Source organism: Acanthaster planci, linkage group LG12 (genome assembly GCF_054643075.1).
Source record: "Acanthaster planci isolate LZ-2023a linkage group LG12, COTS_SCS, whole genome shotgun sequence".
In the NCBI taxonomy this organism is placed as follows: Eukaryota; Metazoa; Echinodermata; class Asteroidea; order Valvatida; family Acanthasteridae; genus Acanthaster; species Acanthaster planci.
The window spans coordinates 9,568,809-9,591,371 of NC_141788.1; the positions used below are offsets into that span (position 1 = coordinate 9,568,809).

Here is a 22,563-nt window from a genome sequence, read left to right on the forward strand (position 1 = left end):
CTGGTATGGGGTTTGGATATAGTTTGGGGTTTGGTATTTTGAGCATGGTCGGTTTGAAGTTTGATTAAGGGTTTGGTCAGGGGGTTAAAGTTGGGATTTGCTTTTGGGTTTCTCATTTATAGAGTTTTGAACATGAACTTTGGGTTTTGATTCCGAGTTTTGGTCACAGGTTTGAATTTACTGTTTGGTTGAGGATCTTAGGTTTGCTGAAATTTATACAGCAGTCCAGCAGCCAAGAGCTTTGAAGCAAGAAGTCCGAAAAAGAAATAATAAAGCACTGGGATAATAAAACAACTACAACTTGAAGGAGAATTTCATTGAAAAGAGGTCCCTTATTCATGTTTACACACAGATCCCATTGGCCGAGCAGCTGACAAATTTTTTTTTTGGGGGGGGGATTGGGTAGTTTGGAGGGTAGCTTCCCAAATTTCAGTTGAAGCTTTGTGAAGAATGGAGATCGGCACTCAATTTAATTAAAAAGCACATTATCGTGACTGCCGCACAGGGAGTGACATGAACTGATACAAACGGACCAGGGTTTATCGGAGAGCAAAAGGTGTTTGATAATGCTTTGAGCAACCTACGTTCTTGCTGATAGCGAATTTCAAAAGTTGGACCCACGAAATTGGATTGTTTGCTTTGTGCCACAGCAAATCAGAAAAAATGACCTGTGCCATGAAATCAGAGCTTCTCAAGCAACTCTCCACTGAGCCAAAAGCAACTCAGTTTGTGATGTGAACTGCAATAACCCTTTCCACGGTGAGCTTTGTCATTTTGGTGCATATAAACTTGATCTGGACACTGTCCTGTTTTCAAACAGGACAGTGATTCTAGATTCTAGAATTTGGGATTCTAGACAACTAGTAGATTCATGTTGTAGACGACCTAGGGTAATAAATGCAATACACATCTACACGTAATAACAAGAATGTATCTATATTAACATGAAGTTTAGATGCACCCAAATGACGAAGATCACCATGTGAAGAGGTTTTGCAGATCACATCACATGTAATCTCCGGTTAAATAACTTGGCGGTCTATTACCATGAATCCCATGGGACTTTCCAGTCATACTGAGTCATAGCACTCCACTGATCAGTTTGAAACTTGGCATGCATGTTAAAGACATTCCTTATGACTAAATCTGTGAAGTTTCAATTCAATCTGACATGTTTGTGTCCATATGGCTATTTACTGCTCACAGAGGTCCCCCGTGTGCTCTGAGCATTTCAATGGCAACGTTTAACTTTTGGGGCTAAAATGTCTGGGAAAAACGGGCATTTAAAGAAGACACGATTATGTCAAAATTTAAAAAATATTGGTGTCAAAATGACTATTATGCATGCACATTACTGTAAAACTCCTGAAGGCTCAGCACTGTGACATCATCAGAGAATACACGTGTATGTGACTGCAATTAAGGGCATTGAGTCGCGCAATGCCAAACACGTAATGGTCAGTTCAACTTGGAGAGGGCAAAATTTCTTCAAAACGTGATTTTGTGTTTTTTTCATTTAATGGCTTCTACAATATTTATATTTCAGAATTTGCGACTACAAACATGGATACTGTTGAATAAAGATGAAAAATTGATCATTCAGTAAGAAATCCTACATAGCATTGTGTTTCCAAGCACGACACTTTATGAGCATTTTCTAAAAAAGTGCTTTTATTGAATCTGAAAATGTGGACATACAAATGCCTATATATCTCTGGAACGCAGTGCACTACAGGGGTCATTCATACATGTAAATCAAATTGTAGCTTTCGATGTACAGAATCCAGCCATACCAAAACTCATAACCTGAATCTGGTGACTTATTACCCATTTTTCTAGAGCGGTCACATATTAAGGGGTGGATTCCGTCTCCCTACCCCCCCAACTCTTTGGAGTTACATCAGAGATTTCTTATCTGTATTCACGAGCATTGAAAAGAAAAATAAAAGATCAAATGTCACTGATCAGAAAAGTTTCCAAATGCAGATCACACATACAGTGATTGAAAGTTAACACTGTGAAAGGGAATGGAAAACTCAAAGAAGAATTCAAAATCACATTCACATTTCATAAGGCATCAAAATGTTTTCTCTCTTTTGTGAAAAGACAGGGAAAAAACTTCAAATGTGTGTGAAAAATATGGGAAGAATGTTTCTGCACTTGCATGAAAGGCATGAAAAATGTTTTCCCCCCGTGAGTGAAAAGGTGAGAAAGCGTTTTTGCCACTTGCGTGAAAAGGCTTAAAAAAATGTTTTCCCACTTATGTGAAAAGGCACGAAAATGGTTCCTAACATTCGGATATTGTTTTTCACATTCTGTGAAATGAAAATGAAATCTCTGGGAAGAGAAAAAAGTGTGACAAGAATGCCCAATCCCCAGCTTAACTTTCAACCGCACTGTACTTTAATCCCATGGTGAATCCTTGAATGTTTCATGATTAAATATGTTCTTATCTCTGTCGGGCAAAAGTCATGAATGTGCTCTTGAGGTACTTGTATCTTTGATAGCCTGGAGGCAAGGCTGGTTTACCCCTCACATTTATGGCAACACAACCTCTAGGAAGTATGTGACCATCATTGTTTGTCAGTGAATAACGGGGTGTTTTAATACCTTTTGAAGTATGTACTACTAAGAGAGCAAATAATTTATTTCATTGGCAACAAACTCGGTAATCTTGAAGATACAGAAACAATGCATACAGTGTATTTTAGTGGTGAAGGTTAGAACAAATGATATCTTTGCAAGAGTTAGACATTAAGCGATTTAGCATTGTGGAAAACAACTCGGCGCATTCCATATTCATACAATGCAAATTATTCAAAGCATTGTTTTTTACTGTGTTGCTACGGAAAAGGCATTGTGACTCCTAGCCCAGGTTGGACGCCAGTGTTTCCTTATTGATACTGCAATGTGACACACAAGCACAGGCACTGACATCTGAGGACTAGAGACCAACAACCGAGGACGTCAGACCCACTACTGAAGACAGGGAAACATCTTTTATTCTCTTTGTGTTCTATCCTCTGTGGCAAAATGTACACAGTCTGTATCCTGGAAAATAACTGCACTAGTAGGGACCCATGGGCAGGCCTTTACTGGATTGAGGGCACACTTTCTTTCCCAAGGACAGTTGGGATCGAGTTGAGGGGACAACAATGAACATCACCAGTCAGAGAAGAGCAATCAACCCAGGAGGCAAGTGAACAGACAACGCCATTTGAGTAGCCTTCAAAAATAGATCCACAGTTCGTGTTGACATGCCGAATCACATCCAAATGTTATCCACAGTTCGTGTTGACACGCCAAATCACATCCAAATGTGCCGAATGTTGTTTAATGTACAGGGCCAGCAGATGACCTGAAAGGATGAATCGTGCTCGATGTTGTGTAATGTAAACAGAATTCTGATAAATCATGACTCACAATGCAACGTTTCAATGTTAAGATTTAAGGACAATGTTTGGCAAACATGTTAATAAGGAAAGCTAAAACTGTTGGGGTGAAATGCAGGAGTGAAGATCGGTTTCCAAATACTTGAAGGGAGGCCCCCAACTGAAAGTGAACAAGATCCCAGAAGTCTGGTACAATGACCTGCAAAGCCGGTTCACCGGATGGGTTTCACTGGTATCGCTTTACCACAACCTGTGACAGACTGTGAAGTTGCACTGTGGAAGTGACACACGAAACTAGTGTTGGTAAACTTGCTTCCTGTCAAATGTTAACTACAAATTGACTTTGCCACACATGGTATAGACTAGCCCAGTAAATGGTGCCCAGATGATAGGCTATCTCTGCATCCTTGGCCAATCAGCTGGTAGTGTGCAGTACAAAATGTTGATACAAGTTTTTTTTCAACATAAAGGAATTTTGCGAGTTTGTATAGACTTTTTATCAACAGCAAGGGGGGACTATTGGCACTATGCCGGGCATTTTGGCTGTGTGCTGATGTAAGGATGTAAGGATATAAGTTTCCTTTTAAAGAATGCTATGTAGCATGAAACTGAAATTGAAAGCTGAGAAGCACAATTTAGCTAGAGGTCCAAAGCCATAAACAAGAGTACATGGAGTTAGCCTGGTTCACTGTTTCACTGCTATGTCACTACCCCTGACCTACATGTAGATATGTAATATTAATAAACATTTTCCTGCCTTGTAGGCTTGCATTGTTGATATACAATGTACATCTAACATGATGCGGACCCAAACATGGCATACATTGATTTTTTCACCTCCAGTGCCTAGCTAGAGAATACTTAAACCTAAAGTTTCACGATAAGTTAATCCCTTCGCGACGGATGACGGTAAGAGCCTCAGCCGGCTATTCGGCTATTATTCTCGGCCCACACTCGAGCGAATATGGTGAAAGAAGGCAGACCCTGGCTCTTGTATATATGGTGATTGCCTTTGTGTGTTGCCAAGAAATGAAAAGGCTGAATTTGCATCATAATCACCAGCTTTACAATAGTCCCCACTTTGAAAAGAGGCAACGGGAATGTGGAAGCATGAGTAGAGCTGCTTGCCACCGAACAATGAACCTTTTCACTGTGTAAATCAAAGTGTGCAGAGCACGCAGGGCCAGGGACAAACCGAGAATTGGCGGTTTGGCAGGTGGCTTTTGTGGCCAAGTGAGGCTGGAATTCTCTGAGTCCGCTTTCAGAGAAAAATTCCTTTCCTCAATGGGTTAAATTCATCAGGTCCTCAGCATTCCCATTCACAAATCTTGAGTTTACGTACCCTCTACAAAGTTCCAATCAAAGTCTATTTTGGGCCTCATTTTCCGACTTTTTTTTTAACCTGCCCAATGAACCCTTTTAGAACATGCCCAAAATTAAGAAAACAATTTCCCCGCAAAGTTGTGAGAAAATTGTGGTCAGAAGCGAGAGGGGAGGTTAGACCATTTGTTCAGAATTGATCCACATGAAATAAATTCTGAAATGAAGTTTCTGAGGTCTGTTCAAGGGCGCCATGTTAGGAAACCACTCAGCTGAACTTGTGCCCAATATCCGGACGCCACTGTGTTGGATGACACTTTCATGACAGTGACACTGTTCCCAAAGGTTCAACGGCAGCCATATTGTGAAGGGAATAGCTACGGTATTTAACTAAATGAATTTGAAATTTTGCAACAGAGAGGTTAACATTTGGGAACACTGCGAGAGGAAAGTCTGGAGAAACGCTGAAGTGAGCCACGTTAGGGGACTCCACTCTATTCTTTGCCCGTTAAATTAAAACCCAAAGGTTTAACCAACACCCCTCCTGATTGATCCACGCAACTCCTCCCCCTTCATGGGGCAGGCTGAAGGCAGATTTTCATCTAGTTTGATTTAATTTCAAAAAGTTTGAGAAAAATAGGATGTAGTGGCGGCCGATCTTGAAGAAACCGTGAAGCTAAGTCAACTGTTTACAGAATGCAGGCTCGGCCTGTTAACTTTTTCTCAACTTCGCGAACAGACACAAATATGGAGAGGCTACTCAATATCATTTACCCCAAAATCTACAACAAAAACAGATGGAACAATATTGTGTCATCTCATGAATATGCATTAATGATCGAATATGAACTCTCAACAAAGCATTCAAGGTGTGTCCCTTGAACTGATTTGTTGCGAAATACAAGTGCCGCCATGCAAAAGCAAAGGTTACTTTAAAACTGAAAGACAAGCAAAACTTTGACAGCTCATTGTCCTGCGACTAGTACTTTTTAACAAACCTAACAAACACTTTTGTCACGAAGATTCAGAGTCCATTCTTGTTTTTCTTTCTTTTTTTTTCAAGAGAGAGTTTGTTCGACCTTTAACCCATGTATTCTCTATATCAACCCCCAAATTTGCAAGGCCTAGATAAATGCACGTTCATCATCCGCTTATTTTTGGAACGACAATACCGTTGATGTCAGATCAATGTTTGCCAAACACTTGAGTTGGGGGGGGGGCCCAATGTATAAACCAGAACAATTGGAGCAGTCAGGATGCAATGCCTGATGTTTTCACAAACTGCACACAGATTATTCAAACAATGGGATATGAACTTAAAATCCATCATTTCCAGAGAGAAACTAGGAAAAAAATAGCTCAGCATAGAAGCATCCACCAATGGATGGAAGTTAAACAAAAGCCAAAAAAACACTACAGAGAGAGACTCGATCGGGCGGGTTTGGATTGCCATTACCATGACTTGACCGGAGCAACAGATTTGACCAGTCCAATGGTCACCAAGCGGTCAAGTAGAACTGACCTGTATATTGACTATTGTCTGATAAATCGACAGACTCGGGCAAAAACATCACTTCCCGAATTTACCGGGCTTTTTCACCTTGCTCAATAGCGTCAAGAGAGGCGCACGTTAAGAACCTTGTTTCGGGTGATAACGGTCATGTTCATTAAGAATGCTTAGATTCGACATAATTAAGAATTGAATTGGACGGACAACTGCCAAAGGTCAATGACCTGGGTGACCCTCAGCATCTTCTCTCTGCATAAAGTCGTCGTTTTTCTGAGCCGGCCTTTGATGTTTCAAACAGAATTGTAATGAAGCTCACAGTAACCTAATTTACCTCTTGAGGAAGCTGATTTTCATTTTCCGCTTTTCAAGTCTTGTGGGATCAGCGTCTCACCAAGTTGGGATTTTTTTCATTTCTGAACATTTTTGGAATTCTTGGCCGAACTTTTGTTAGAATTCAATCAATTTTTGTTTCAAGTTACTCGCCCAAGAAATTCCCTTTTCAACAGCAGGTTGACCAGACACACACAGAAAGAATTCTTCCACCATGGGTTGAGGTAAAACTTCCACCGGGTGTGATGGAATGTGTTTTGCTTCTAACACTGTGACTAAAATAAATAAATGCTAGCTCAGCAGATGCGATTGAGGCTACCGCAAGTCAAGACCCAATTTTCTTTTTTTGGCAGCAAATGAGAGATGACAGCTGAACGTCTTTCGCTACAGTCCATTTGAATAGCTGACGACTTGGAACTGATTTACTAGTGAAAATTTTCAGTCGGAATTGTAAGAACATGACCACAACCCTCTCCTTCGCACAATACCGTTGACCCACCTGTACCGCAATCACCAACTTGGCCATGACCCCGAACATGGGCTAGGTCAGTCACGGTGGTGGACTGGAACGATGTGTGGGGGAAACTCAAAGGACAAGCCTTACCTAAGAACGGTCTTGGCAAACTGCTCGCGCTGGTCTTTGGTGACCCGGGGCAGGCTCAGATCCGGGCTGAGCATGAGCTCCGGCAGCCAGCCGGACAGCTGGCTGAAGCAGTGCTTGTTGAGTGTGAAGAGCACGTCGGCTAGCGACTCGATGACGGTGCGCGGAGCCGCACCCCCAATGGCCTGTGTAGAGGGACGCGGTGTAGAACACAGAAAAAGGAGGCCAGTAAATTACCGTTATTTGATACGGTGTATTCCCAAATAATTTTACAATTTTGCTATGTCATGAGCACTACACAACCTATTCCCCGGGTGTCTCAGAGGGGTGGCCATAACTGGATTGGTGCCAAGAGCGTGGGAGACACCAAGATTTTTTTGGGGGGGGGAATGGGAAGCACCTTTGCTGGTAGGGCTGTGCCGAATATTTTGAATAACTGAATATTCGATCGATTGTCGAAAATTCGAATAGTATTTTTCAAATTTGAATATTCGAATGCAAAATTCATGTAGAGAAAGGGAAAATTTTCTTTTGTTTTATTGGAAGAAAATTTGCACTATGAAGGCTTGCTTCGAGAAGATTCAAATGAAAAGCGTCAGAAATCTTACAATTTGAAAAGTACATTAATCATTAAACAATTTAAAAGGAATAGACAGTTTCAACAGGAAAAGAAGTCTTGTTCAATTTCTCTTCAATGTTGCCAAATCGTGGCTGGAGATACTCCTAGATGTGACAAGCTATTATACTGATCATAATGTACAATTGTTCATCAACAATCTGCCCGCCGGTGCGACCGAATATTCGGATATTTGATCAAATGGAAGGTCAAGTCTTCGAATAGTGAATTATTCGAATTAACTCAGCCCTATTTTCTGGGCAGAGGCAATTCGGGGGGGGGAGGGGGAAATGCAATCATCAGCAACGAACTGGTGAACCATTCTCAGTGGATGAGGGTCAATTTCTGGGTGATTCCAGCATATTGGTGATTTTCATGACCTTTCATCCTTTTTTAAAATTTCTTTTGCTTTTTCCTTCCTTTTTTCCCCTTCCGGGTGGAACAAACAATGCCCAACATCCACACCAGAGATTTTTTAATCAATGTCCATTTAAATGCATAAACTGAGCGGTAAATTTTGTTCCGTCCATTTTTGACTGCAGACGGGACTTCCAGAAATTCTTAGCCATTGGGGAAATAGTGCTAACAAGACAGGCCCCTTTGTATTTTGTGTGTGTGTCACATGGAAGTGGGTATCATTTGAGAGAATGAAACAATGAATGAAACTACGACATTGAAACGTTGATAATAACTCTTAATATCGGATCTTCTCCCTCTTCCTTCCCTAAAACAGTGTTTACAGAATAATGCAGCCTGATTGGTTCTGGGATCGCATAAGTACAACAGAATTACACAGTCATTTGCATTGGCTTCCAGTTCGTGCATGTGTGGAATTTAAGATCTTGCTTTTGGTTTTCAAGGTGTTGCAGAACAAAGCACCAAGCTACCTGACTGACTTGATTGTCAGATCTTTTTGTGCTTATGACTTGCGCAATCAGGATACCTTGAGTCTTCAGGTTCCTCAATTGTATAATAAACTTAACAGGGCATTTGCTATTGCTGGACCGAGGTTGTGGAATTCTTTGCCAAACCAGAAAGATATTAGAAATGAAAACGAGTTTAAGCGTGCAATCAAGACGTGCCTTTTTTAATAAATGTTATAATTAACAAGGTCTTCTTCATATAACTTTATACTTTATCAATCATGTGGCTGAACCTGTAATTTACATGTAGATTCGTAACTTTTAATTATAATTTTAATGGTAGTTTTTATAACGACTGTTATTGTGTAATCATATTATTTTTGCTATTTTGGTACGTACAGCACTATTAAATATTGTTGATAGAAATGGCGCTTAAGAAATGAAATGAATGTTAAAGGTTCTACTCCTTCAAAGAGAAGATAAATGGCTGTCCCTAAAGACTGTCATCTACAAAAAAGTGTATTTTAGTGTGAACGAAATTTCAAAGGCCACACTGAGGTTGTGTGACACAGCAGAAATCTGTACCCTCTTCCGTATTTTTGTCATCAAAACAGTTATTTCTGTTTCCACGGTGACGTTTGAGCAGTTTCAACAATCTCTGATTTTGAGGAGAGAAGTAACACTATGATGTATCCAAAGACAAATATTACCTTGAGGACCAACTCCAGCAGTGACCGGCCGTGCTGCGCAAGTGCCTCGCTCAGTACTGGCAGGTTCTCAGACTGGGAGATGAACGACATCTAGGGATGGACAAATACGTCAAGCTTCTCGTCAAACATGGGCAAAAATCATCTTGACTTTTCACAACTCTCTGTTTGTTGCTGCAGTCAAGTCCATCACAAGTCCTTCAAAACGACCGGTCACAAGCAACAGGGCGAACATTGATAAAGGAATGTGTTCTGTCACAGTTTCTTTGAACGGAAAGGGTTCTTAGCTTGGCCTTAAGACTGGGTGATTTGTGATGGATTTGTGATGGACTCGACCACCGCACTGACTTTCTTCGCATTTGTCAAACACTTGCCATACTCTGTTTAGTGAGAGAATAAATGACGGTAAGGATGGCCTTCATTAGGAAAATGAGAGCACATGGTGCATCCGTGAAGCTCTCACACAATGCTCTGTCGCAATTTAAGATCACCACAAAACCCCACAAGACGACCGTAAGCCCCGCACAAGTCCTCCAGTCTGAATTGAAGTCACAAACTACTCCAATGAGCTGCAACAGAAGTATTCCTTCGTCAATGTTCACCCTGATACTTGTGACTGGTCTTCTGAATGGTCTTATGTTAGGTCTTGTGAATGGTTTTTTTTTACTGATCTTGTCAAAAAATCTCGGAATTGTGTCCGACTCTTGTGACTAGTCTGGTGTCTGGCTTTATAAAATGGGTCTTGTGACTGGTCTGTTGTCTGGTCTGTTCTTGTAACTACTTTTCTGACAGATCAAGCGCCTAGAGACAAGTGCCTAGAGGCCCATGCAGACCATTAATTTCACAAAAATGTGGGATGCCCGTACAGTTTGGCATTACTGTGCAACATACCCTAACATCAAAGAGAAAAAGACAAAGATGAAATTTCTTACAACCGTGAACTTATGTTCCAAGGTCTTAAATCTTCTATATACCAATCGGAGCTGGCACCATTATGTACATTCATTTGGACTTGATGTGGATGTCTGCAGTTTGGTTAAGTCAAGATATCCTATCCGCTTCGAGCAGGAACGAAAGAGGTCGTCTTTTGAAATGAAATTGACAGTCCTTCGGTACTTACGCACGCACAGGTGTGCCAGTTTATGCACATTTTACGTGGAGCACGCCGAGTACGCGCAACGATTTTAGTGTAAAATGTGTGGTCTTTGCGTGAACGCCGAATGCGTGCAAGAACCTGGTCGGAAAACTTAGCACCATCTGCCTTTCTTCCGCTTGTGAGGGTGCACTGCAGCTCTGGGCGGATTGATAGCAGGGGCATTTAACATGCCTGTATAAAGGCCTGCTGGTGAGTAGGGTAGCACCACAGTAGGGTCAGTAAATTTGGTTCCTGCACTGTCTATACGCACACCAATCTTTCCTGACTTTCATCGGCAGTAATCCCAACTTCCTGCACATTCCCGATTGAGAATGGATTCACTCACAAAGAAGTTGCAGCTGCTCCTGATCGTGGGGTTCTCCGGCAGCGTGACTGCCATCAGGCCGCACTGGAAAATGGCTGCCGGGTTGCAGCCCTCACGAACAAACACACTGCTCTGCTTCTTCAATAGCTGCAGTGGAGTAAACAAAGAGAACGAGATCATAGGTCATCTCCACTGGTTACACTGGGGTCATCTGCACTCTACGCACATATCTGCCTTGTCCTACCCTGCTTTGACACTCAAAAAATGTTGTTAACATACATACAAAGGAGAGTTTCCTAAACACGGGAAATCCAGGAACTCTTAAAAATGCATACCTGCAGGAAGATCTTTAATTTGACAAGTAACAATTTATAAGGGTAACTTTAATTAAGATGCATAAAAGGAACTATAAGGAAAATACAATGAGCATAATTTATGTTGGTGGAAGAAAGACAATCTAATAGCTTAAATTGGAAAGAGCGTCATTGTCAAATATCTGTACACGTACAAGGAAAATACGCTAAGGAAGGCGTGTATAACCAATTTTCTTCCAATCCGCCTCGAGCAGAAAGCGCCCCTCATCAGTTGAAAGAGCTATGTTGGGGAGTGTTCGTTTTGCTGGTAGCGACGCACACACAACGCCTGCACCTCGGTCATCTGTGAACCAGCGAAGTAGAGTTCCCATCAAGGGAGCCTCCGTTGCTGGAAAATTGTGCCCTCTCTCGGTCCCACTCGGGGCCAATAGGCTTAGATACAACAGCACGCTTCTGCTGAAACTATCCACTCATTCGTTCATCGAAAAGATTTTGATTTATACCAAAACATTAAAACCACCACACTTACGATTGCACAGACGGCCATGAACGTTTCGACGACGTCAGTTTGGTCTTGGGCTTCTGGTTTCCAAACAGAAGGAGCAAAGAATTCAGGTAGGGGAAGAATGAATTCTTTTTAAAAAATTAGGTTGGATCATGACTTACATTTGGAATTCAAAACTCAAAATTGGATGCACTTTTGGATTGAAAATGCATAACTTGGAAGCAATGGACAGAGGTGTGTTTCTGGAGAAGGTCTGCATTAAGGGTTAAAATGTCAGCAATGTCTGCTTATCACACAGTGTACATATTAACCACTTGCTGCCGGGTGGATTTTTCTTGAGCAAGACAAGATGCCGGCTCATTTTCAAGATTTTCCGTTTTCAAAGTTCTTCAAAAATTCATCATTTCATTTAATGGCCGTTTATACCAAAATGAAGGACTCTTTGGGCACTATTCTAAAGCTGAAAGGTAAAATTCATTGACTCCTGAATATTTCAGCCAGGCCTGCAGCCTTGGAAAAAGAGCCCAGATTGTGCGGTGTTATATAAGATTCTTTTGTTCCCGAAACCGGCACAGTGCACTGCTGACCTCTTTTCAATAGGGGCCAGATTAGCGTGCAGCGGTGCTGTGTGGCTCATCGCTACGGTGGTGGAGAGCTTTTGTCCCCGGTGGCAATCCGCTCGCTCTAAATGCCTCAAACCGTAGTATACTGTTTGAAAACAAGCCTGGATTTTCTCCACTATTGGGAGCGAAAAAATGACGGTAATGCCCAGCAGCTGTCTTTTGTGCTGAGCAGAGTCTTTTGTCATAAGGCCAAACTCTTTTGTCCCAGTTCTGGGCTCCCCGGCTCTGCATATAAAGCCTATGTACTAGAAAACGGGTCGCCCGGCAGGAAGTGGTTAAAGTGAATGAAATTCAATTCAATTTGCTGAAATTTTGAAGCAGAATTTCTGAAAACACAAGCAAAATAAAGTTGCCATAAAAATGTGTCACTTGGTAGCAAATATTCAAATATGTAATAGTGAGGTTGCAATGTTTTTTTGAGAATCCCAAATTGAAGTTGTATGTATTTTTGTAATTTTTAATAAAGCAAAGTAAAATTTCATGACAAAGAAACAAGTTCTCTGCACGTACGTGCCGGAAAGAGACTAACTGTCTTAGAGCAGAGCTCGACAAACATGGCGCCCACTGCGGAACACACCTCCTCGTTGTCTCCGAAAAGGATGATAATCTGTCAACGGAATCAGTGAAACGAATACAAAATGTGGAAGGAAAATGAAGCGGCATCGGAAAGTTGTAGCTGCGGCTTGGGAAAGCATGCAGTGGCAGCAAAGACTCAATTACCATTGGCTCTGTGTTTGGCCTAGTCACAGCCACAGGATTTGGACATGCTGTTGGTCAGGCGAGTCTTTCAAATCATCCATTCATTACTTTAATTCCTGTGATGGCTGTTCAAAATCTAGGTAGACTGTGGATTGAGTTGTCAATCCTCGTTCTCAGTGGTGGAGCCAGCATTTACAAACGGGGCGGAGGGGAAGGACAGTATTGACAAAGGAGGGAAGGACCAGGCGGAACCAAAATGGCCGTTCATTATGTGCGCCGTACCGCGTGTCGCTGCTGTGTGATAGTTACCCATGTGCACTGACGCATAATCCGCCATTTTGGTTCCGATAATTGAGACACTCACGTTGCAACTCTCTCCATGCACAGGGGCCAATTTCATAGAGCTGCTCAAGCACAGAATTTGCTTAAGCACGTAAAAAACCTTGCTTAATAAACAAAGGTTACCAGCTCAAACTCTCTGTGATTGTCATGCTAACCAAAAGACAGGTAAATACCATTCCAAAGCAATATACATCACAAGAAGTTTTGGCTGGTAACCTGATTTGTCAAGCAAGGTTTTTTACGCTTAAAAATTTTTTTTGCTTAAGCAGTGCTACGAAACTAGACCCAGCTCTGACGGAGGTGAACTCCAAAATACACGCGAGGCATATTTGCAGTGATACCTTTTGTCTTCTCGATTATTAAATTTGAAAAATGAAAAGGTATTTCCTTTTGAAAAGTTAATTATAATTGGGGAGGGGGGTGCGCACCGAGCATGCCCACTCAGGATCCATTAGATTGGCTTACCTTTGCAAGGAAAGAAAGTCATTTACATGTATGGTAGTGACTAGGCTTCGAAACCATTTTAAAAAGAACAAAACGTGAAATCAAATAATAACTAGACCCACAAACCCTCACTGCAGCGTCTATGTACGGTACAGTACTTCCAATTTTCACTGCGCTCAAACATTCATTCAATATAAAAAAAAGCTGAAGAAACGTAAAATAACAGAGAGGGTTCTTGACATAGAGAGAAACTCTTGGGAAAACCGGCCCAGGCAGGTCAGACACATTCTAACTTTCTGTTTTCAGTCTAGTGAAAAACACTCTATTACAAATCTGGAGACAAACACATTCGTATGGGTCGTGCTATAAATTTTGGTCCAATTTTTTTTTTGACGTCTCTGCCACATCTGACATAGTCCAGTTCAGAAAGTTGTTTATCATTTCTTTCACCGCCCTGTGCAAAAACTTTGTACACGTACGCGTACACGTAAGCCCGTTAATTAAATGGAGAGATGTGACGCTCACACCTCAATTCTGTGTGTTTGACCCCCTGTCGGTGGATAATACACTGCCACTGTGCACAGGCAAGGAACACACGCACAGCAGAAATGCATTCCAGGGAGTGGACTGCATCTGACACGTTGTTGAGAATGCCATCTTCACTTTCCAACAGTGTTTGAGTAATGCAAATAACTTGACGCACAAATAAAGGTAGTTTTCATATTAAACAGGTCAGCTGAAAAGGGGACACCAAAGTGACACACTTTTGGTCTCCAAATTTACAGAGTGACCCACATGGTATTTCAGAAAAACCTATAGAACTTTGATTCGATATTGTCGAGGCCATCGCAAGACCAGTCAGAAAGTCAGGCACAAGACCAGGCACAAGACCAGTCACAAGACCAGGCACAAGACCAGTCACAAGTAACGGGTTGAACAATGGCTTTTGTTGCAGTTCATTTGAATAGCCTGTGACTTGACTTCAGACTGGAGGTCTTGTCTTGCATTGGTCTCATAATGGTCTTGCGGGGTCTTGTGATGGTCTTGCGGGGTCTCATAATGGTCTTGCGGGGTCTTGTGATGGTCTCAAGGTCCCATTTTAGTTTCTGCCTTAGAAGTACAAGTTTAAAAAAGAAGGCAACCAAATAACAAAGAGAAAAAAAAAAATACCTGAATCAGGGCAAATATACAATGTAACGACATAACTAACCCAGATTAAAGGATATTGAAACAAGCTTTACAAAGCTCAACGTTTTCTTATTACCAAAGGAGGGTCCTGGGTCAAAACCTATGTCCACCTCAATACTACTATCTGATTAAGCTAGCCCGTGACTGACTTTGTGGGTAAGTTTTAAAAGGGTTCAAGTGGGTACAACTCAAACTTTAATGTAATTTCATTACAGTTTGAGTTGTACCCACTTGAACCCTTTTTAGAACTTTGCAAGACTCATTTTACGATAACACAACATGGGCACTGTGTAATTAATACATGTAATAAAGTACACGTTTCTGTACATAACACTGCCCTCAAGTATATATCCCCCAGCTTATGATAAGCCGACAAATATACATGTAGCTCATGATAAGAAATGCTCGGAAATATTGGCTGAGTTCGGGCAGCTTGTTCTCGAATGTTCAGGAATAGCTTGATTTCTTGTTCGTGAGTCGGCCGCTAAAACGCTAGGAATGTACAGCCGGTTGTGGTTACTAGTTATTTATAGCATACAAGCAGCGTGCAACATGGCGGCGTCCTCATGCATTCTTCGAGAGTTAATATTTGAGCTAACGAAAAAAAAAAGTCATATCTGTCATGGCAAATTATTGATGCCATCTCGATAGCTTTTGCAGCTTTTCAAAAATCAAATCTCGCAAGTTTTCCTGTGTGTTCGTGTAAAACCCTGACGAGGAGGTGGTGTGTGAACCTGTTCCGAGAACAGTGTTCTTGGGTCATGTTCCCACCGTTCAAGCACGAGAACGCGAAAACTGTGTCAAGAACAGGCCCGCCCGAACTTGACAATTAAGTCCTAAAGTGAGAAGTTAAATGCTACCCTGTAAACTACAACAAACTCAAAAATAATAAAATGCAAAAGTGTTGAAGAGAGCTACAGGTAGGTTTCCCAAGGCTGCAACTCATAAAACACACCTGGATTTCTCGGATGTCAAAGACCAACTCCAACGCTTTTAAAAATTTTGAAACTTCAAGTTTTATGAAAAATTTCTGAAATCTGACCACTGGCAGGGCTGTTGAGAAACAAAATTTGTATGATTTGATACTGGAGAAAACATTGAAATTGGTACCCATGGCACGAGTGGTTCTGCAACAAACGTACATGTGCATGAACATGGAGCTACATGTGCCTGCACCGCGTACCGAGGATCGATCTGTGGGCCGGGTCTACTGTGCCACATTATTTCTCTTCCGTCAAAAGTTTGTGCTCCTTTCTTCAAGATTTACAATAATGCCAAAATTGCGCATCATTGGTGGATGTATTGGAAATTCTGCAAAAGAACCAGGATGGAAATTCTTTGAGTTTCCGAAGGATGAGAGCATTCTTCAAGTTCGTACTGTCGTCCATGCATGCCTAAAACGCATGCACTGTAGTATCTCCTCTCCACGGTCATACATCACACAAATCAATATTCATGAGATGCTAATGAGTCGTGACGACACGCCCATTTTTACAATACCGGACTGGACTCGCAGGAAAATGGGTATATTTTTGTGTTTTATTGACACAAAAATGTGTCCTGCCAGGGAGATATTGATATTTGCAACTTTTATTAGACTTGGCTCTTCTGAATTGGATTCAATATGAGAAAAGTTAGCATCATTGGAGTTGGTCTTTAAAAGTCACTGTCTTTACGCATTCCACAATGGGTCAAGAAACTTTGGCCATAAATAGAGAAATTTTATGGAAGTCTGAAGGACACGAAACGGGGGAGTCAAGTTGGCGTAGTGGTTCTTTTCGAGGTCCAGGTTCGATTCTCCGCTCGGCTCACAAGTGGATTGAGTTTTCAGTCCCTGCATGTGCCTGATTCTCTCGGTTTTACCAAAGATATTCCTCTGGGGCGTTCGCCCCACCTCTAAAACTGTAACAACATCTCATTGTCCTCTCTCTACAGGTTTCTTCGGGCTTGCGAGCTACAGTGCCTAGGGTGCTTTTAAGAAATCTTTGGTGTCATCACCAGAAATAAATAATAATGATAATAATAACTGAGAAAATATGCTTGACACAGTTGAGTCTGATACAGACTTGGGCTGGGAAAAGACTCACCTGAAATATCCCTGGCAACCAACATGGTCCCTTCGAACATGTATGTCCACGAAACCTTAAACCTTAGAGATCAAAGATGTTATTGCTGACAAAAAAAAAAAACAAAGTGAAATTCCAGGAGAAAATTGGGCCTGGCTGAACAACAGTGACGTACCTGCTTGGCCAGGTCCAAGACGGCCGACTGTGGCAGAGCGTTGTAAATGGTTGCTACCAGCTCGGCGAGCTGGGGTATCATCGGCTGCATGTCGTCTAGCAGGGTGCGGCTGGCTCGCCGCAGCAACTCGCAGACGGCCTGGGTGCGCAAACAGAGACTGCTGAGTTACACTCTGCCTTGGGAGGAGCACGGGGAATTTTCCAAAACTCTGACTCATCTCTGTATCTGCCTTGGCCTTGCTTTTAATCCTCCGACTTTAAAGTTGTTACCTTAACAACAGTTGCTATCAAAACATTGACCCACATGCTATTAAGCAAAAGATTACAGTTTTATCATTTAATTCAAAAATTAGAGGACTACAAGTGACTACAAGTTTGATAACAGGGATGAAGCCAGAGATGTGAAACAAAGCCTCGGATTGGAAGATGTGCGATTTGTTGTCTTCTCTCTTCACTTTTGACGTCAACAAAATAGCAACAGCCTTATCTCACATTGTTGCATTAAGTACAACAAAATCTAAGCCTCGCATTGGAAGATGTGCGATTTGTTGTCTTCTCTCTTCACTTTTGACGTCAACAAAATAGCAACAGCCTTATCTCACATTGTTGCATTAAATACAACAAAATCTAAGCCTCGCATTGGAAGATGTGCGATTTGTTGTCTTCTCTCTTCACTTTTGACGTCAACAAGATGGCAACAGCCTTATCTCACACTGTTGCATTAAATACAACAAAATCTAAAATTAAGGTTGCAATTTAAAAAACTTCTAGGCTTCATAATATTGATGTTCATTGGCATGATAAAAACAAGAGATTTTTATCTTGAGCTTACACATCATATTTGAAGAGGTTGCAGGATGAAAAGGTCAACAAGAAACCCCGTAGAGGTAACGGTAACAAAAATAATTCTGTAATTTTTTTAAGCTTTTAATTGCTAACAAGGCTTGCGTTCTCTCCCAAGTGCCAGTGATCACTTCAAGTCTCCCTCAAAAAGCAGAAAAATCCCAACAATTAAACCTCTTCAAAACCAGATTTCTTGGGTCCAAAATCCCGAAATCTGGACAAACAAAAATCCAAAGTAATCATACCCCCCCCCGAAGTCTCACCTCCACAACACCCACGTCAGAGATCCAGACACTTAAGAGGTTCTGCAGTATGGGCAAGGTCTGCTGCAGTATCAACAGGACCGGCTGGGGTTCGTCCTGGGCCGGCGCTGCCCTCTTCACCGTCATGGACTCCGCCCCCTCCTGCTCCTCCTCCGGCCGGTCTGGCCGCTTCAGGTCCAGGGTGGAGCAGAGGTTGGACAGCATGTTGATCTTCAGCAGGATGGTTGACTTGGTGACGGGGGCGGGCTGCTTGATGTCGAGGGTGAGAACGAGGGAGAAAACGAAATTACAGAATAACAAATCAACAATTGAATCACTAGGGATGCAGGCCAGCATTATGCCCCAGACTGATTGCTCGGACCCCATCAAAATTCGCATGCCCTCAAATCTCTGCTCTGAGAGCATTTTACAGGCCATAGACTGGCAGGTTTGTAAAAAAAGAGGTGCAGAAGCCCTAACCCTGACCCCATAGGATGTATGTGAAATCACATTGAAATTCAAGGATTGAGGACTGTTAGGGCTAATCAGGGCTGCCATCTTGCAGACCTGAAAAACTTGGACAAAATGGAGCCCTTCAAATGGCTCTATTTTGCAATGGAGCGTAGGCATAATTTTTCAAAATGGCAAAGCGCTGCACAACGTGTTTGGGAGGGGGCAATCACCTTAGAATGGAAATATCTTCGAAAGTCAACGTGAAGCCACCAAACTTGAAAAGAAATTAAAGATGAGGAAATGAGCTTTAATTTGATGTAAGTCTTAAACACCTGAGAAACGTGTAAATATTTTTTCTGAATTTTTTTTATGTGGTGGTATCAATCACTGTTGTCTGTGGCACCCGCTATTTACCAGTCGGCAGCCTTTGAAAGAACATGTTGCTTGGCCATGCAGGAATGCAATTGTTGTGTCATCACAGTCTGGGAACATGACAACATTCTCAAACTCTTGCAGAGTCTATGGCCATTTTCCAATACTCGACTTGGGCTCCGTCTAAGGCTTCAACTGTTTTTTTACTTTCTAACTTTGAGGTTGTGAGCGCAATGGTAAGTCTGATTGTGCCACAAAACATCAAGTAAGATGCAAAAGAGCTAAACATTACAGAACTTCAATTTAATTTGAACGCTTCAGGCCCACAATCGGGGATTGGTTTCAAAGACGAAGCCTGAGATGGAGACGAAGTTGAGTATTGGAAAACGGCCTATGGCTCTGAGGCTTGGCGCAATGCACGCCTGCAGTGAGCGGCAGCTGCTAGCCAATGGCTAGCCCAACTGCATGTGACACTGCTTGAGTAATCTGGACTCATGCACTACAGATTGATCTTTGCAAGCTGTAAAATCATAGACAATATTCAGCAAAGCAAAATTTGAGGGGAAAAAAGTCACACATTCCATCAGTATTTTGAACAGATTTTGAGGATTTCTTTGGCAAACGCTGCCAAAAAAAGAAGAAATAACAAATGAAAAACATTTCTGTAGGAGTATTTGTTTCCTCCAAGCAAGGGGCATGCAGCAGGCTCATATTCCAGCATGCATCAGGTGCACATCCCCACAATGCATTGCCTCCACACCTACCCCCGAGGGTGCAGGCTGGATTTTGCAAGACCCCGAGTTGTCTTTGCTGGAGGTGCTACCACTATCTTTCTCCTACACGACAGCGAGTTACAGTCAGTTAGAAAGTATCAGCACCAAAATATAAAACATGATGCGATTAAGCAAAATGAATCCGTTGCTCAAATTTTTGTTTGAAGAAAGTTCTCAGAATAAAATGTCCATAATCAAATCTTTTCACTTTTCAACTTCCACTGCTGTTGATCCAAGGGTTGTTTCGAGCTTGAGATTTTCACAGAAAAAAAGTTGACACTGCATACCTTTCAAAAGACAGAAATTAAACAAATTGGCCTGGGGCGACGAACGACTCATCTTGCTTGATCGCATCACAAATCAGGAAGGCATCTCAAGCTCTTTCAAGAAGTTACACTAACATCTGCCAGGGTTCGGTACATTTGCTGTCCTGAATTATCGTTTCCCAGGCGATTTAATTTGGGGACTATACATTGTGCAGAAAACCCTGAAATGACCAGAGTCTTCCTAGAATGACATCACAGCAACAGCGCCCTCATTTGTGAGGGAATGCAAGGAAAACTCAAATCTTTGAGGAACTCCTTCTTTCAATAAGATTAACCAAAAGGGTATGAAATAATTTCAATACATTCCAGAGACCTACGCGCAAGTGAAATTCATTTAAGTGGGTACTTTAAATCTCCCGTGATGTGACCAAGTACTTAACCCTCAAAGAGCCGGATTGTTTGGGACCATCTCACAGGGGAACCACCAAAACTTGGCTGTCACACATTCGATCATTTAATAACTAGCATGCACAATAAGACACTCCTTATCAGTACAAATGTGAAGTTTCAATTTCAATATGACGCACAGTTTTGTGACAAGGTCATTTGAAGTCCACAGACTCACATCTGTTGTACATTGAACTTGTGAACGGAAAAAGTATCGATTTTTCGCTGACCCGTCTCGGAAAGCTGTGCATTGCGCAAGAACGCCACATTCCATTCTCACAGTATCATGTCAAAAAGACTGAGAGTACATGTCTGTTACTATAAAAACTCCTTAAGGCGTGGCACTTGAAACATTTGACTGCAATTACGTGGGAGGAAATGTCGGGCCCCCCCCCTGACTCTTCCAGGGTTGAGTGCCGCTGGCGCTCTACAGAGCGGTAACCAGTGGGGTGAAGTTCCATTTCTCACCTGCTCGTTTATTGCACTCTCCAGGATCTGCAGCTGCGGCGTTAGTATGAGCTGTAAGTAGCTCAGGATCTCCTGCAGGGACAGCGTGGACAGGACCAGGCCCACGATGGACATGAGCCGCACGCTCTCTCTCGCCTGAGAAAAATAAAAAAAAAGAGAAATGGAAAGTTATTCAGGGGTGGGAACGGGGGGGACGAAAAGATATCCAGAAAATCACCCACCAGAAGCTTTGAACAACTGCAGCTAAAATACTTCTTTTGGAGACTTTCAATAGTCACTCACATTGCTTACCGCCATCGCTGGGGGGCAACTGCAAATGACTAGTGATAGCATTACCATGGTTACTGGATTTGTCCAGTACCTACTGGGGGTGACTTTGAGGAAGCCCTAAAGCACCCAATCAAACTTGTCCATGCTACTCAAGAGAGTAAGAAATGCTTACCAAAGAAATGCAAGGGACACTACATTATTAGACGGTCATAATGTCAAAGGTGAAAGGTCAAAGGTAAGTGAGGGGCACCGACCTTGATGGTGTTCCTCCTCAAGACTTCCTGACTGGCGTTCAGGATAGTCTCGGCATACGGCTTTATCTCTTTGCGACATTCACAGCAGATGTCCTTGAGGGACATGGTGGCTGGTGCCGCTAGTTCGGGGTCGTTCAAACCTGCAGACAACCACAGCAACACCAAAAGCAATCAACAAACTTAAAACCCATCTCAAAGACCGAACCCCAGTTGAATCGACGACACACCTGGGAATTTGTTTGTAAACACTGGCTTCATTCCAGGCTTGAGGTTGAGACTTCACAAATTTTGTTGGAGTTTAGAATCCCCCCCACATACTAGTAGCTCCACCTCCAAAACGCTGTCTCCTACAAGAATATCAAGTTGTCTGATGCAAAGCTATACTCAGTGTTAATTTGAGTCCATCACAAGTCCTCTCACAAGTCCAGCCACAAGTCCCCTGACAAGGCTAGTCATAAGTAACAGGGTGAACAATGACAAAGGAATGCTGTTGTCACAGTGAACAATGACAAAGGAATGCTGTTGTCACAGCTCATTTCAATAGCTTGTGCATTGGCTTAGACTGAATGACTTGTGATGGACTTACAGCGACATGTGATGGACTTACAGGGACTTGTGATGGACTCAAATACAACACTGGCTATACTTAGGAGTATTTTTGGGGGATCCAAATGTGAATGTCTGTGACTGATTCAGGAACCAGGGATGAGGCTACAACTTGAGACAAAGCCAAAGTCTGGTCACAAAAACCAGTTCAGATTGATCTTCTATCTGCCTTGAGCAGGAGCACCTCCTCTTTGATTGGAAAGAGCCAGGTTGGTGGACCTGTACAAAGTTGTGCAGCAGATTCACTTTTATAGCTTTCCAAAATCAAACATAAAACGAAAGGCATCAAAACTTTTAATAAAAGGGTGTGTCCTATTTCTTCCTACTGCCCTACTCTCTTCGTGCGCCTTTTCATTTTTCCTAGACCCTGGTCCTCGTATGAGCTGTGCCTATTGGATATTCAAGCACCGTGACA

At 42.2% G+C, this 22,563-nt stretch overlaps 1 protein-coding gene across 3 annotated transcripts in view; it reads right to left on the reverse strand.

Moving 5' to 3' along the window:
* ipo13 (importin 13) overlaps positions 1-22,563 on the reverse strand; it is a 57,284-nt gene that overhangs the window by 12,933 nt on the left and 21,788 nt on the right. For all 3 annotated transcript variants that reach the window (XM_022246037.2, XM_022246036.2, XM_087144141.1), the window contains exons 18-26: positions 21,543-21,682; positions 21,019-21,153; positions 18,261-18,506; positions 17,156-17,293; positions 12,752-12,848; positions 11,643-11,695; positions 10,821-10,946; positions 9,343-9,432; positions 7,157-7,338 (exon numbers count right to left, since the gene is read on the reverse strand). In XM_022246037.2, coding sequence (XP_022101729.2) covers positions 7,157-7,338; positions 9,343-9,432; positions 10,821-10,946; positions 11,643-11,695; positions 12,752-12,848; positions 17,156-17,293; positions 18,261-18,506; positions 21,019-21,153; positions 21,543-21,682 — 1,207 coding nt within the window. The remainder of the gene's footprint in view (positions 1-7,156; positions 7,339-9,342; positions 9,433-10,820; positions 10,947-11,642; positions 11,696-12,751; positions 12,849-17,155; positions 17,294-18,260; positions 18,507-21,018; positions 21,154-21,542; positions 21,683-22,563) is intronic.